A 16,524-nucleotide genomic window follows, 5' to 3' on the forward strand; every position below is an offset into this window, starting at 1 on the left:
TTTGGGGAGGAATTTGATTATTTGAGCAATTTAATAAAATCATTTTTATGAGTTACAATTCATTTTGTTGACAATAAACTACACATTTAAAATAAAATACACACCCACTTATCCATTTCCATATAGTTCCCATGCTTTATGCATTCTTCTCAGCTTTTGGAGGTTTGGTTTCTGTAATTCCTGCAGGGGACAACAATGCTTAGTCACCATCAGATTGCTGTGCTATAACATGCCTTAAATAGAACATATTATGCATTTAGTTCAGATGTGCTCTTCCATTCTGGTACCTTGTCGTCTTTGTCCAAATGGAGGGTGTCTACTAAGGGAGCAATGGATGGACGGCCGTGGGCACACTGGAAGGGCAGCTGGCAGGAGGACAAGGATGCCACTAAGCTGCAGCATTCATCTCTACTCAGGCTGTCATTGAATTTGATGGCACCTGTTTAATGCAATACATGTGCTTTGTATGAGATTTCAGTGTGAAACTGCAATTTATTGAATCATCAATGCACAAAAAATGGATGGAGAGAAGTAATTTAACCTTACCATGGCAAGCTAGGGAGGCTAGCACCTTCAGCACAGTTAGAGGCAGAGTTCCTCTCACTCTACCAGTTGAGCGGAGTAACTGAGACAAAGATTAAGAAATAATACGTTACCCTTTATGAGTGATAAGATATTTTCTCTCCACAAAAAGTTTTAGGGGCTGTAAAGACATTTCCAAGCTTACCTCAATCTGCTCTTGAAGATACTCCTGATTGAAAAAAAGCAAAATGGTAAGCATAAAGGGATATCATTTTAAAACTAACACTTGGCAATGAGTGATATAATAGATGGTCTTAATACGGAGGTTTCAGAAGTCTTACTGCAACAATAGGCTTGATAACAGATGGTCTCCCCCGCCTGAGCTCATTGCTCTCCTTTTCCATGAAGCACAGCGGTACCTTCCCCACAAAAACGTGTGGATCGGCTGCCTGTGAGAACTTCACTCCCAGGCCCAAAGTCCGCAAATGTGACTGACAAGACCTGTAAGAGGAAGGGTCCAACATACATTAGAAATACAGAAAACACTGCTCAACAATAATGACAATGTAACAATGTCCACGGTATGAAATAATCAAGTTTGAAAAAACAACAACTCAGTGTCAAGATTGTCAGCTGAAGTAGATGTCACAATTCAGAATAGTCAAAGAATTAAACAAAGAATTTAAGAGCTAAAAAAGCTGTGTGGTGCAAACAAATTAAAAAACTGTGAATGTGAAAGTTGGTTTAAAAGATTTAGAGCTTAGCCACAGGAAAGATTTAATAACTCTTTACAAGCGATAGTTTCTGATCACTGCACTTGCTTTTGAATTTGCTTCTCTGTAACGCAGTACATAGATCTCTATTGTTGTATATACTGTCATATATATTATGATGTTTTAATAGAGTGCTACAGGAATGAGTCCTAAAACCCGGAAATGAGTTTACATTTTAGCACTTCCGGTTCCCTCGTCTGGAAGTCGGGTTTTTTTAACAGGTTTTTAGTTAGCTGCCTGAAATAAAGTCTGTGATTAACACAAGCTGAAGAGTTTTGTTCTTCAATATATAATACATCAATACAATTTTATAGCCTTTATGTGTCTTAAAAAAGGCGGTTGCTAAAAAGTCGCTAAATGTAACTAAAATAAATATAATTCTGGTTTGGAGGATGTAAGTTGAAGGATGACAATATGCTTCTTAGGTGAGAGACTGTGTGTGTCGCTTGCTAAAGAATTGACTCCTTCCGTTGTCTGACAGCTGATGTGCTTTTTTTGACGGTGTTCCAATTGCAAGAAAAATACAGTGAACAAAATACAACCTTTGTATTTAATTCAAAGAGATTAAACACATTTTTGATGGTGTACACTCTACTGTTAATACAGGCTGCCACACCAACAGAGGGCTGACGCTACTGAATGATGGCATGGGTGCCAAAGTGCTACGCAGCAGCTCTGGGTTAAGACAGGGGATGAAATGAGGCTGCATCACTGCACCCACCCTTTTTGTCATCTTTATTGCTACCATCCTTCACCTCATTGCCAAAATCTGCTGCTGGGTGTCTCGGTTGTTTTATAGAGAAGACATCCGGGGTCGCGCAAACCTCAACAAGTTTAAGGCCAAATGCAGGGTATGTAAATCCATCAAGCAATGACACTGCCATCACACCAAAGTAAAAACCCTGTGTATCCTAAACACCTTCAACAACATACAGGCCGTGGTTCCTGAATACAGAAGACAAGTTATCTAACTAACTATTCATCGAGCCTCTCAAAGAAAAGTAAAAAATGTAAACTATTTCCCTCAAATTCTCAGCATTCTCTCCTCAAAAATCCAACGCTGACTTACTTACTGACGGAGATATATCTTCACATGAGATGTGCTAGGCTAAGCGAGGCTTATCATTTTTGAAAATCATGGCCTGCAGTTTCAAATAAAACTTTCAAAATCTATATGGTGCTGAATCTTGGGACAACATACAGCAAGAGAGGGCCAACATGAAGGCATTTCCCCAGCATCATTACAGCACTATCTAGGGCTGCCTCCTCTTAGTCTGTTACCTGACAAATCTGTCGTTTTAGTCTTCGTCGATTCATCGAAGATTTCTTTAGTTGATTATAGAGCTGCAAAGATTAATCGATTAGTTGTCAACTATTAATTAATCTGCAACTATTTTGATAATCAATTAATCAGTTTGCGTAATAAAAAAGAAAATTCTCTTTGAGTTGTGGACAAAACACGACATTTGAGGACGTCATCATGGGCTTTGGGAATCACTGATCGACATTTTATAGACCAAACAACTAATCGATTTATCAAGGAAATAATTGACAGATTAATCGACAACTAAAATAATCGAGTTGCAGCCCTAGTAGATTAGTCGATTTTTACGCTTTTTCTTGCAGAATGACTTATTTCCAAGAAACTTATGAGCATATCTCTGGTAAACACAAGATTTAAAGTCATGTGTTTGCATGATTCCTTGTAGAGAAACTCTGTTTTACAGATCTGTCGATTGAATCAACTAAACGATTAGTCAACAAAATCGTACAGTTGAGTGTTCATCAATTAAAAAAATTCTTTAGTCAAGGAGTACCAACTCTAATGGACATGCCACTTAGAGTGACACTCGCATGTTTAATTATTACTGGATCAAATTTCTTTAGCCATACTCACTTAACATAATCATATTTTCAAAGTCAGTAGTATCTGCCTTTAAGCAAGTGTACTGGTTTTACAGGTATTCCCATTTGCTCGTTGCACTGTAGATATAGTAAAACACACCTGAGCAGCCTTTGCTCTTCTTCTGTTACACTGATCTCGAGAGGTGGCAAAATGGTTGATGAACACAGACGTCTCTCCCCTGGAGCACCTGGGTCATCCTCATAGGAATCTATGACAGGACATACAGTTATGACTGTGGTATCACATCAGGGTCCCAACAACAGCATTGTTAATTTAAAGAGGACCTATTATGCTTATTTTTAGGTACATACTTGTATTTGGGGTTTCTACTAGAAAGTGTACATGCTTTAATGTTCAAAAAACACTTTCTCGTACTGGTGAAAAGCCCAGTCTGCTCTGATTGGTCAGCTGGCCCACTGTTGTGACTCCGCTCCAGCTCCGTTCTAACTAGCTTTGTTTGAGGGCGTGCCAAACTAGGCGCTAGGCAGGTATTATGCAAATGTATTACTTGGTGACATCACCATGTTATTTAATAAAAAGCAGGACTTCAAGCAAGATGTTTCAGGCAGTTCAGGAGCAGTGTTGCTGTGGGGGAGAGTAACTCCCTTTGGTGCGGACGTTAGGCTTTGTAACTTTGCAGACTTTTTACATGCACAAAAAAAACTATATAACACAGTAAAGGAAAGGGAAACAGCATAAAAGCATAATAGGTCCTCTTTAACATTCCATTCTCAATATATTGTGAATTGTGCATTTGTTTTTATTACCTGCAATGAGATTCTCTAGTCGAACTCTCTCGTGTGCAGCGTGTTGATCCACCAGCACCAGAAGGTTTCCTGGGGTTTTAAATGTTAGAGCATGAGATGCTAATGAAACAACAAATGACAAAACTGTAAAATTCCTGTCTATACCTTCAGTTTCAGTGGGTGCTGCAGGCTCTTCATCTCTTGTATTGATAAGACATGCAAGAAACTTCTTATCCACCTGATGAATAACCTAAAAGGTAATTAAATAGCAATTACTTCATAACATCAATAAAGGTTACATGGCCGAAGCATTATAAAGAACATTTTATTTAGGCTGCACATGTTCTTTTTGGTTACTATCATTTCCGGTAATTGGCACAGGGGTGTGGTTTTCACTTTATTTACCTTTGCACTTGGACGGCGGGATTCAGACAAAGAGGGTGAGCAAGACTCCGATATTTTCTGGTGATTAAATTGTAGCAACTACTATCAATCAAAAAGCCACTAAGAGGCTAAGTAGGTTCTTTACTGTGACCCGTATTAAGAAATCCACGTCCAGATGTGTTTATTAAATGAAAAGAATTAGGCTAACTGGTATAACGAAAGTAGGTGATGTAACGTAACCTTAACCATCTTTGTCTGAATCCCGCCATCCAAGTGCACAGGTAAATAAAGTGAAAACCACACCCCTGTGCTAAATACCGGAAATGACAGTAACCAAAAAGAACGTGTGCAGCCTAAACAAGTTATAATAAACAATAAAGGCTAAACACACATTTTGGCTCCTACAAAACCAAAAGAGAAATTTACCTTCATTGAGTGAATCATGGCCTTAGAAAAACGGTATGGAAACAGGATGTTGTGGATCTTGACAGCCAATTCGTCAGCTTGCCCGCTTGTTATGTCCACACCAACCTGTCGGCACAGTAGAGTTCATATTAATGCATCATTAAAAACAGTATAAAATATCCAACTGTATTAAGACACTAAACTGTAGAACAAAACAAGTAGAAAAAAATTAAATCCTTACAAAGTAAACACACAAGTTATGTTTACCGTAGGAGGTCGGACAAACACAGGATTATTCCATTTTGAGTACAACGAAGTGAGTGAGTTGGAGCTCTCAACATTGGCATCTGTTAAGACAAACAAGATTATACATGAACACAAATAAGCCAATATCATTTGTGTATATTTTGTGTGTTTTGGCTCCCTATAGTCTACAATCTGATCTGTCTTTGGGTGGGGTACCTCTGTCATCAAGCCCTGAACTAATCACTCTTTCTGTCCTGGATTTAGGTAGGAAGGGCAACACTAGATCCACCTGAAATGGGTAACATCTGTATTCCATCCCTACAGTTTAAGGAACAGGAACAATGGTGGCAGTGAAGGGATTCTTGGTTAATGTTGAGTACTACTTCCAGTTCCTATCATGTTAACATAACCTAACAATAATCACAGAAAAAAAACTGCTAACTCACCCATTTCAGAGATGACGCTAACTGCCATATTGGTGACATCAGATGTGCAGCGCACTTGTGTTTCTTCGGTATGTGGGTCTTCATATCGGCTGAGCCCGGTCACTTTGTTGACATAAACTGTCTTTCCCACAGATGTGTCGTAGTGATGAAGCCAGTTGCCTGATGCTGTAGCCTCTTCCCTCTCAGCCAGCAGAGGATTTGGGCTGCAACCTGTGACTGGATCAGGATTCAGTGCAGTGTCACAGTGATTCTCGTTGTTAATGCTGTCTTGGGCGCCATCATTACCGCTACTGAGACAAGTGTTGTCCTGTGAGGTGGTCCTGGACAGGTGTGGTAACACTTTTAAATTGTCTGTCTTGTGGTGTTTCAAATGGCAAAGTTTAGCTGCCAAAGATTTTTTGCCTGTATTCTGCAATGAGACCGATTTTAACTTGGTGAACGCTGAGATGGTTGGTGGGCTTTGGAGGCTTCTCCGTGTCTCCTCTTTTTCTGTTTCTGTAACACCACCATCTTGCTGATCTTTCTGGCAAACCAACACATTCTGGGAATTCAACACAAAACTGTCTGTCTGAGGAAGTCCTCTATTATTCTCTTGATGAGTCTGTTGAGAGGGTAATTTCAGTTCATCCGATTTACCATATATTCTCCGAAACTTTTCAAGGGATCCAGACTCTTTACATAAAAACAACTTTTGATGAGTTGAAATTCTGGGAATCTTTGAGGGAATGATAGGATTGAAGTGTTGTTTCTGACAAGTTCGATCATAGCCTGCTTCCAGTGAGATCTTGCGTTTTGATGCAAAGGAACTCTCTTCACATTTCTGCGCTAATATTTGCTGATGAAATACTGACTTGTTGATTTGGGGCAGGTCCTGAGTCATCAGAGTTTCATGAATGTATGGATCACACAGAGTGATCTTTCTGTTACTTACTAAAGTATATTCATGTCCTGTTGCACCCTGGCAGTCAGGTAGTATTTGCTCAGTACTTTCTATATCAGGCTGAATTAGTTGAGTGATGCCATCTAGTGAAGTCACGTTGCTGGTTGAGGTAGTATTGTTTAATGGTATCTCTTTTTCTTTCAAGAGTTCCAGCTTTTCACTTTCTAGTTGTCTGACTGAACTTGACATACATAACATTTGGGAGCCTTCTTCGGCTTCACTGAATGTTGGCTCCTCTTCTTCAGTAATGTTATTATCAGATGTAGCTTCAGGTCTAGCGGGATCACACAGTGGCTCAGATCTATATTCTTTGTTTACACTTCCTTCACTTTTTATCTTCTCCAACTCATTTGCATTCATCTTTTGCTTCCCCTGTTGTTCAGCCTCTTCTTTGCACTCCATCTGACTGGACTCCTGCGAATTATCATTGTCCTCACAGACATCTTTGCGCTTTCGATGAACAGGATGAGATGCCAGTTTCATTCCAATACTGCAATCTAGTGTGGGGGCACTGCTAGTTGTTAGGCCACCATTGCCTGAGTTATGCCCCTCTTGGTCTGTATGGTGAACGCCAAACGCTTCGGGAGGTACACTGTCCAAGTCATCTTGAGAAATCACAGTCACCAAGTTCTCCCTGCTCAGGAACGTTTTCACTGCCTCTTCCATACATAGCAAAATGCCATCCCAATCTTTGAACTCTATTAGAGTTTTGGCAGGCTCAAGACATATGTCATACTCTGAGTAAGAGCATTTTATATTGATGATGTATACTCCATGCAGCTCTTGGCTTCGCTTGTGCTTTGGGCTCCTGATGGCAGACTGCCCGTCTGGACTGTCATTTTTCTGATTTGAACCGCTCAGTCTGCGTAGGAGAAAGTTCAGGAGCTTGTGTATCCGTGTTTTAAGAAGCAGTCTGTCATTCACATACAGGAACTGTAGGCTGTTGTTGTAGTGGCCTTCTCTGCCTATGTGACCCATCACTTCAAACTGTCCGTGCCTGTAGCTGACTTCTCCAAGTTTCTGTGCTCTGCCGAGGCTGTGTATCTGAACAAACCTGTGGTAGGTGTTTCTGGCTTTAGGAAGCTGCACCATCATGGCTCCTGTGCAGTCATTCTTCAGGGTGAAAGACACAGAGGGGTGCATCAGAGAAATAGCCTCAACTCTGTGTCTGATCCTCTCCCCCTCCAGGACAGCATCCATCCTCTTCCTCCTGACTGGCATGTTGTGGAGGAAGTTACAAATGACAACAGTTGTCCCTGCAGAGGGTCGAGCAGTGTCTGCTTCAAACACATCCATGCCCTTGCCATCCTTGAAGATCTTGACGAGAGTTTTCACTGAACATCTGGTCCTGGATGAGACTTCAACTAGTGTAGCTAGAGACACTATACTCGCCAGGGCTTCTCCTCTGAAACCATACCACCTGAGGTTGTCCAGGTCTTCGACAGAGCTGCATTTGCTTGTGTAGTATCTGTTTCCCACGTTCTCCATGTCCTCAGCGTTTATCCCAGCACCGTTGTCGATCAGCTGGACTTTGAACGCCTCCATGTCCATCCTGACTCCCACACAGGTCGCCTCGGCATCGATGCTGTTCAGGATGAGCTCCTCGACACACTGCTGAAGGGACGGGAGAGCCACACCAGAGCGAAGTTTCCCTTGAACCTCTTTAGACAAACACTTAATCATTGTGTTCATTAAAGTCAGGTCTCTTACATTATCACTACACAGAGATAAACTAACGTCAGCCAGCTGGCTTGAGGTTGGCCGTTGCTAGGTAACTAGCTACCGTCCACTAGCATTAGTTTAACGCTAGCTACTTCCATGAGCTCCAACGACACATTTCTGACCTAAAAAGTCGATAAAAACTGCTTCTTAAATTAAATAATTAAAATAAACTATCGAAATCCATGCTAAAATCCAACTTTAGCTACTGTTTACAGTCAACGTGGAGCAACAAGAGATGACCGCAGGAGCTAACAGCCGAAGCTAACAGTGCCATCTTCCGGTGTGGATGACGTATGGCACCTAGCAACTAGTGATGTGTTGGTGGCGAACGAGCCGGTTCAAAGAGCTGGCTCTTTTAAGTGAACGATAATGGTACGTGTCCACAGGCTCCGTTATTTCCACGCTCCCAATTCATTGTCTATGTAAGCATCCGCGCAATGCATTCTGGTAGCGTGGCGTCGCGATCCGAGAAACGCAGCGTCACGACGCCCGTTCCTTATTTGCATAAAGTTGAGGGCTAGTCTACTTTATGCAAATCACGGGCGTCCGACGCGACTCGCCGCCTCTCGTAACTCCCGAGAATCTTTTAAAATAAATGTTTTCGATCCAAAATAAAGACAGATTCGGCAACTGCACGGAATATTTCTCCCCCCAAATGTTTTCAGAAACACATTTCGGTGAACTATTTTCGTGAAATAAGAGAAGAAAGTTTCCAGACGAGCCGCCATACTGTTTCCGGTTGAAAGCTGAGAGCAGCAGCAGCCAATGGAGGGAAAGCTTTCGTCCAATCAGGTGGGGACAGCCTTGTGTCTAGTGACAGCCCACCAAGCGTCCAATGTTGGGAAGCGTCGCGTCCCCTCGCAATAAAAAACGCCCCTGTGGACACGTACCGTAAGAGCCGGCTCCCGTCCGAGAGCCGTTTTTTAAATTGTTTTTAAATTAATTCAAGGCAGAATGACAGTCCATTCCATGCACTGACTGTGACTGAATGTTGTGTTAATGATGTCTGTGCGACCAATTAGGTGATGACAGACAAGGATCATACTATCAAGCAGGGAGGGGCGGAGGGTGCGCAGTGCGCTGACAGTCTACAGTTACAGAGCAGGAGGGAGAGGAGGAGAGAAAGAGAGAGGAGTCAGAATGCAGTCGGAAATGAAGCAGCATGTAAAATTATGGTATTCTGGAAATTATAAGGTTTAGTATAATTAAATTGAATAATTTAAGTGATATATGTGCACACTTACTAATCATAGGCCAAAACAGCGCTAAATTTGGCTGAATAATAAAAGGCAGAAGTGGTAAAATGAAGAGCCGCTTGGGAGCCGAAAGAGCCGGCTCTTCTTGATGAGCTGAGCCAAATAATCTGGATCACTAAAAAGAGCTGTAATTCCCATCACTATATGGCACATAGCAGCCAGCTTTAACTGTGCATACCGCCACCTAGTGGACGGAGGATGCTATCTCATGTGTTTACTGACTCCCCCACAGTTTTTCGTTTACTGTCATTGTATTATCCCTGTATTTTCAATTTAAAGTTTTAGTGAATTTCATAAAAGAATATCCAACAAAAAAGAAAAAAAGGAACAAATGACCTATTCCCTAAGACTCCAAAAAGACACATTTATTAAAAGGTGGAGCCCTGCCATGATCATACTAATACAGTGATCGGTGATCTGAATATTTTTATATATTCTGGATCATACTTGTATCTCTGTCTTCCTGATCCATGTCATCTCTCTAAGCACATACACACACCCATACAACACATACAGCACACACCCTTCCCCTCCCTGACCTCTGACCCTTCACCACATTTATTTTTATTCAAATTTATTTATTTTACTTTATTTCATTTTAATTCTTTGGATTGTTTAAGTATGTGTCCTCCCTTTTTCTCTGAATTCATTTGAAATTATAGTTTAAGATGAAGTCTTGTTTTGTTTTTTTGTGTTTTCTCTTTCCCCCTTGTTTTAAGTTGTGAAATTTTGTGTAAAAACAAAGAGACAGCTGTAAAATGAGAATACAGCAGGAAAGAATGTGATGTTGATTGTATAAGTTGCTGAAACTGCAATAAAAACTAAGTTAAAAAAAAGGAGAAAAAAAAACAGGCAGGAAACAAAACAGACATAGATATAAAAAAGGCAGTTATTTGGTTAAATAATGTGGTTGGCATTGGTACATGGCAACAATTACAGATGTACTGTACCAAACCATCAGATTCATGTCAAGGTTAGGTTACTCCCTCCGGGCATATATCCACTAAAGCAGTCCCATTGTCCCATACAATTTTCCCAGGGTCTTTTCACATGCAACAATGTCCATCATTTGTTTCCCTCCCATTGTCAGTGTATCAGTTTGAGGCAAGTTAAAGTTTGTTAAATTGTCAGTTAAAGCTGCAGTAGATAGAATTGGAGCAAATATGATTAAAAACAGTTTTTTATAAAATAGTCATTATATCCTGACAGTAGAGCATGAGACAGGTAATCTGAAAAAAATCATGGTCCTTCGGTGTCCTCCGGTGCTCCTAACGGCATCTGCAAGAATTCACAGACCGGAGGAAAACAACCAATCAGAGCTGAGCTGGAGCCTGTCGTCTCGGAGCAGCTGTCAATCACTCGCAAACTCTGATCAATCGGTCAAACTAGGCAGCATTGATCAAATGTGAATCAATATTATGTTACTGTAATGCCTATTTCTCGCCTCAAACGTTTTCAGAAACATCTTGTAGTGTACTGTTTAGCTGCAAAATGAGAAAGTTTGTGACCCGGCAGCCATGTTGATAACAGTTGAGGAAATACCAAGCACCGCCCACCAGCCGCAGCATATATAAATATTAATTCATATTTGATCAGCGCTGCTTTGTTTGACTGTTTTATCGGAGTTCGTGAGTGATTGACAGCTGCCGCCGTTGAATGAACAGCCAATAGGAACGCTCCCTCTCACTGAAATGACCTGTGATTGGCCAAAGTCTACCGTCACGGGCTAGATTTTCTAAAGCCAGAAAACAGAGCCATGAGGAAGTGCAGAAGTCTAGTTTTCTCTCAGAAAACTTGAATTACAATATGTTGAAAGGTTATTATGGAATTTTTGCCCAATGATGCCAAAAACATTCTGCCTACTGCAGGTTTAACACTAATTTATAGAGGCTAGAAAAAATCTTCTTCACTCTTATTAATCCCTCCAGATTACATTTATGGTTTATGTTATATTTTGTCTTTATGTACTGCTTTCTTTCCTACATACAAGTCAATATATCCAATTCCAAGTTCCAATTCAAAGTGTTCAAATTTTAATTTTGTATGCCATGTCTCCTCCCTCTATACCTCTTGGCAAGTCTAGTTTGTTGGGCCTGTGACATCATCAGTGACTTTCTTCATTAGTATTTTCCTGATTCATGAAGTTAACACAAATTGAGGACAAATTGATTATACTTCTTTGGCTATTTTGTCAGTGTTTCTCCACAGCCACCCGCAGAGCTCAGTCCTTTCCGAAGGAGGGCAGCAGCATTCTCATGAGTATTTAGTCATTCATCAGGCTCCCCTCAGACTCCTTCAGTCTGTCTTTGTGGAGGCTGACGAAGACGGCGGTGACAGATTTCAAGGTCATTCCACTGCCTGTTTGTTCAGCAGGATGTCTGCTGGCTTGTTTGCAAATGCCCCCTTCAAAACAGATTTACAATCTGTTAACAGTCTCTGTTAAACAATGTGGTCACCTCATCAAATATTCCCTTATTGACGTTGCTACAATAAAACAAAAACAGTGTGAAGCAGGCTGGAAGGAATTTTTCCATTTATTAATGTAATTCCATATTGACTTATTGTGTAGATGTTAAGGAGACATAAAATAAACACATCTTTTCAATTCATTACTTGAGCTGCCTTCCAACTAATAGAAAATACTAAATAAATAAAACATCTGCATTAAAGTTAATATTACAAGCAAAATCTGTGGGTTACTTTATTTTACTATCTTAAAGGATGAATGTTCTAGGCTATCGACCGTTTTCTCGTTCTTGAACTCGGCCTTGGTTATGTGTGACTTGGGGCTCCCGGTGGATTTCAGCCATTCCTGCATTTCTGTCACTTTGCTTCGTGGGCCTTGTAGCTGCCCCTGAACGGTTCCTGCACCTGTGTTTTGGACCCATCCCACCAGGCCAAGCTTCTTCCCTTCTGCCTGGAAAATGAAACACAGTGGATTACAAAAATAGCAGTGATTTGCTACTAATGGAGAGTAGGGCTGTCATGGGAATATATTAGTTAAGATACATTGTACAGGATGTAATATTAGATCTCTGAGCATTATATACAGTATAGGCTGCTTGTAATTTTCCAACTCAAAGAAAATAAACATTTGTGTTAAACAAGATGTATTATGCTCATTTTCAGGTTCCCATTTGTATTTGGGGTTTAGACTAGAACATGTTTACATACTTTAATGTTAAAAAAAGCACTATTTTTCTCATGTTGGATAGGCTTTAAGACTTAGAGCATGAAAATTCAAGGTCCACTTACTAGCTTTTCATGAGCTTTTAATTACATCTCGTGGCCTTCCTCAGTTTTTAATCACCATCGATGATAATTAACTGAGTAAACTCAAACAGCATAACCATGAGATGCGGTTAAAACTCTAGAAAAAGCTAGTTATTGTATCTTGAAATAAGATTAACTGATTGACTGTGCATGTGTAGGCTAACTTTATATCACTGTCAAACTCACTTGAGTGTATTTCCGAAAAAATACACCTTGCACTCTGCCAAAAATCTCATAATCCACTGAAATTAGGTCTTCGTTGCACATAGTGGACCTAGAAAAGGAGAAACAAGACAGTAACTACTTGGGTGCTGTGTTGTGTGTTATTGTTAGGAACCCATAATGCATCGCAGGGGCTGTTACATTATAGCTACAAGCTATGCAAACACAATGTATTAATAATTACTTGCAACTTGAATAATTAGCATCCATTTGCATGTTGTAATTTTGAAAAATTCAACTTTTACTATATCTAATTACACGCATATTTAACTACTCAAAATGTGTAATGGTCTATCTCAGGGCATTTTATTTATTTTTTTACAAGTTTTTTATAAAAGGAAGATGGTTCATATTAGTCACCAGACTGAATGTAACATAAACTGTACAACACTTCTCTAGGGAGGGGGGGACAAAGGAGGGACAAAGGAGGACGGTCTGCAGGATAGATAATAATGCACTCAGTGCACTTTCATAGACTAAGCTACTGGAGTTACCCTGCACTATATTCATTTTTAACAGTCTCTTCTGCACTATATTCACTTTTTTAATAGTCCTGTATCACAGTTGTTACCCTGCACTATATTCAGTTTTCACAGTTTTCTTCATCTCCTGGTATTTTTATATCTGGTATATTTTTTTGTACTTTGTTTTTTGTACTACTAACTTTTTTACTGCCTTTTTACTAACATGTTTTGCACTTTGGAACTGTGATGCTGGAAATTTCCCTTTGGATCAATAAAGTTACTATCTATCTATCTATCTATCTATCTAAAACAAGAAACAGGTGTTTTTAGCACAGCATTAGCAGATACATGAACTGTAGCCACATGACATCAATGCTAATAGCATGAGAACACTTGCATGTGGTTTATCAAAAACAAAAACAACAAAAACACAACATCTAAGAGATAATCTATGTAAAAGAACTGTACGTTGAGATTGAAATTCTCAGTCATACTTACAATATTATTAAAAAATACAGAAAATAAAGTGAGAAAACTAGCTTTGGTCTTCCCATGGTCATCCGGTGACTCAAATGACGCTACTTCCGGTTGATCATGTGACTGGTGGGGGGGGGCTATTGTCATGGTAACAGGACTGAGTGAAGGAAAACCTGGGGGACTAAAATGTGCATGTTATCTGACATCTTATGCATTTCCAATGATAAAATGTATTTGTGTGTCTAAATGGGATGTAGAGTCACACAATAATAATAATAAAAAGATTTCTGAAGGATTCTATTTCTATAAAATACTATTTTTAGTGTAGTCTAGGTAGTTTTTGTTAAGGTTTTACATAGTGTATCTTCAAATTGCAATTAGGACAAAGTGCAGGACATTTTGCTTGATAATATATATATATATATATATATACTGTATATATATATATGATCATATATATATATGATATACTGTATATATATATATATGATCATATATATCATATATGATCATATATATAATATATATCACATATATATCATATATGTATCATATATATGTATCATATATCATATATATATCATATATATCACATATATATATGTGATATATATGATATATATATATATGATCATATATATATGTATCATGTATCATATATATGATCATATATATATGTATCATGTATCATATATATGATCATATATATGTATCATATATCATATATATGATCATATATATTTATATATATATATAATCAAATATATATATATATATATGATCATATATATATCATATATATCACATATATCATGTATATTCATATCATAAATATTATATAAATACATATACATCATACATATATATCATATATATATATGATACATATTCTTATCATATACACATATATATATATGGATATATAATATATATATATATATATATATAAATATATATAAATATATATATATATATATATATATATATATATATAGGCCTAATATAGCCTGTTAAACAGATACTTTTGGTGCATATTTAAGCAGGAAATGTTATGGGGACAGAGAAGACACCGACTCGACGGAATGCCCCCTTTATGATTACATGACAGCTCGTTATTGTCTGTAATATAATTTACCTGATTATAGTTATGAAGTGTTGAATTGACTCTCCAGCTCAGGATCTCCACTTCAAAACATCCGGGTCTCTGCTACAGGAAGTGACGTCGGTTCAGTGGACCAATCAGAGGACACCCGACACATTTGGTTTCTAGGCAACGAATGTAAACGTTGGGAAAAGGAGTCGCAACCTTTATTATGGCCTTCCCTGAGTGACTTTATCTGTAGATAGATAGCTAAACTCAGCGTTACTTCTTTATCATTTTGCTCAACGTTACTTTCAATTCAGACATTCAAAAGGTAAGTAAATGTTTAAGTGTTTTTTTCTGACATTGACCTTCATCATTTGGATAGCAAGGGAAAACAAGAAATGCCATGTCAGCTATGTTTATAACTGCATTATACTGCATTATGACATGTGCAATATCATTATCATTATTACTACTCAGGTGTTATTCATACTGTGCAATATTTTCAGGTGGAATTTCATTTCATTCTCACTGTGCAACATCTTTTTCCACTTGTGCAATTTTGTTAATAGTCTTTTTATTGTCAATACTGTATATACTGCTCCTATTGTTATACTTCCTTCTATTTAAATGGTTCATATTTTGTTACACTTTGTTTAGCTCTTTTTTTTTTACTGTGTTAGCTGATGCATCTTGTTTTTTGCACTATCCCCTTTGCTGCTGTACACTGCACATTTCCCCACTGCAGGACTAATAAAGGAATATCTTATCTCTTATCTTATCTTATCTTTTGTTTAAGTATAATATTACAAAGGTTTCTAACACCTTGCCCTTTTTATTTACGGAATTTCTGAAGTGAAACATCTGTAGACTTGTAAAAAAACAAAAAACATCCCCTCAAGATCCACTTACTTGCTTGTTCTAGTCTCAATCAGCAAATTAACTTAGTTCCTTTGTCAAAGTTTCCATTATTCAGAGAACTTTTCGGATTTCTCGTTCGTGTTGGCTTAAAAGATGAGCTTACAGTTCACTCATGACCTTAAAAACGGCAGTTCACTAAATCTCCACTCAAGGTCCACATGCTTGCATATTCTGGAGCTTTTGACCATATGATATTCATCAAAAAACGTCATCTATTTTTAAGCCGACATGGACGAGAGAAGTCTCAAATGTACAGTATGTAATGTAAAGAATATGTAAACATTTACTGTAAACATCTACAGTTGCATGAGCACATTTTTAATTTGGTCGAAAGTGAGTTGTCAAGGTCAAGAATGAATTGTCAAGTTCAATCTAGGGACCTGTAAAATGTATTCGTAGCACACTCCTTCATAGTTTTTTCATTACCAGTTATTTGTTCTGACATGCTTTTTTTTTTTTCTTAGAAATTATACAGGAAAAAAAACAATTGGCTGGTGTGGAGGGCTCAGGTGTCTTTCACAAAGATCTATGGAACAACAATACAAACCTGAAAGACAACAGATGAAGTCATGAGCAAATACACAAGAAGAAGCCACAGTCCTCCAGGGCAGTACAACATCGAAGGAAAAAGACACGGCAATGTCTATACTCAAGCACAACATGGTGTTGTACCTGGTAGGAGAGCGGACGGAGCAGACCAGCCATTTCCAAACAAGCCTGTTAGCCACAGAAGACCT

General features: G+C 38.6%; 2 protein-coding genes across 4 annotated transcripts; both read right to left on the minus strand.

Annotated features, from left to right (window-relative positions):
• On the minus strand, window positions 1–8,350 carry mlh3 (mutL homolog 3 (E. coli)). 2 transcript variants are annotated; one of them, XM_037796758.1, is made up of 12 exons: window positions 5,429–8,349; window positions 5,199–5,300; window positions 5,004–5,083; window positions 4,758–4,862; window positions 4,113–4,197; window positions 3,969–4,037; window positions 3,301–3,409; window positions 864–1,023; window positions 728–751; window positions 547–625; window positions 288–439; window positions 1–180 (listed from the first exon to the last, which is right to left on the minus strand). In XM_037796758.1, exons 1-12 carry the CDS (start codon window positions 8,058–8,060, stop codon window positions 109–111), a joined length of 3,669 nt encoding a protein of 1,222 aa, XP_037652686.1. In that variant the 5' UTR covers window positions 8,061–8,349; the 3' UTR covers window positions 1–108. The 2 variants fall into 2 exon arrangements, with proteins under 2 accessions (XP_037652686.1, XP_037652688.1); XM_037796760.1 differs by lacking the exon at window positions 5,199–5,300 and having other exon boundaries at window positions 5,429–8,350.
• Window positions 8,351–11,852: 3,502 nt separating this feature from the next.
• acyp1 (acylphosphatase 1, erythrocyte (common) type) lies at window positions 11,853–14,989 on the minus strand. 2 transcript variants are annotated; one of them, XM_037747525.1, is made up of 3 exons: window positions 14,918–14,989; window positions 12,806–12,893; window positions 11,853–12,263 (listed from the first exon to the last, which is right to left on the minus strand). In XM_037747525.1, exons 2-3 carry the CDS (start codon window positions 12,884–12,886, stop codon window positions 12,048–12,050), a joined length of 297 nt encoding a protein of 98 aa, XP_037603453.1. In that variant the 5' UTR covers window positions 12,887–12,893; window positions 14,918–14,989; the 3' UTR covers window positions 11,853–12,047. The 2 variants fall into 2 exon arrangements, with proteins under 2 accessions (XP_037603453.1, XP_037603452.1); XM_037747524.1 differs by lacking the exon at window positions 14,918–14,989 and adding an exon at window positions 13,804–13,958.
• Between the last annotated feature and the right edge of the window lie 1,535 nt (window positions 14,990–16,524).

This window comes from Sebastes umbrosus, chromosome 16 (genome assembly GCF_015220745.1).
Source record: "Sebastes umbrosus isolate fSebUmb1 chromosome 16, fSebUmb1.pri, whole genome shotgun sequence".
Lineage (NCBI taxonomy): Eukaryota > Metazoa > Chordata > Actinopteri > Perciformes > Sebastidae > Sebastes > Sebastes umbrosus.

Coding starts and splice junctions, on each gene's coding strand:
- mlh3 (XM_037796758.1), bottom strand. CDS start 8,060: ATGAACACAATGATTAAGTGTTTGTCTAAAGAGGTTCAAGGGAAACTT. Junction 5,084..5,198: donor TTCAGGGCTTGATGACAGAG/GTACCCCACCCA, acceptor TTGTCTTAACAG/ATGCCAATGTTGAGAGCTCC. Junction 181..287: donor ATTTGGACAAAGACGACAAG/GTACCAGAATGG, acceptor TGTCCCCTGCAG/GAATTACAGAAACCAAACCT.
- acyp1 (XM_037747524.1), bottom strand. CDS start 13,865: ATGACCATGGGAAGACCAAAGCTAGTTTTCTCACTTTATTTTCTGTAT. Junction 12,894..13,803: donor CTGTATTTTTTAATAATATT/GTAAGTATGACT, acceptor CTCCTTTTCTAG/GTCCACTATGTGCAACGAAG. Junction 12,264..12,805: donor TTTTTCGGAAATACACTCAA/GTGAGTTTGACA, acceptor TTCATTTTCCAG/GCAGAAGGGAAGAAGCTTGG.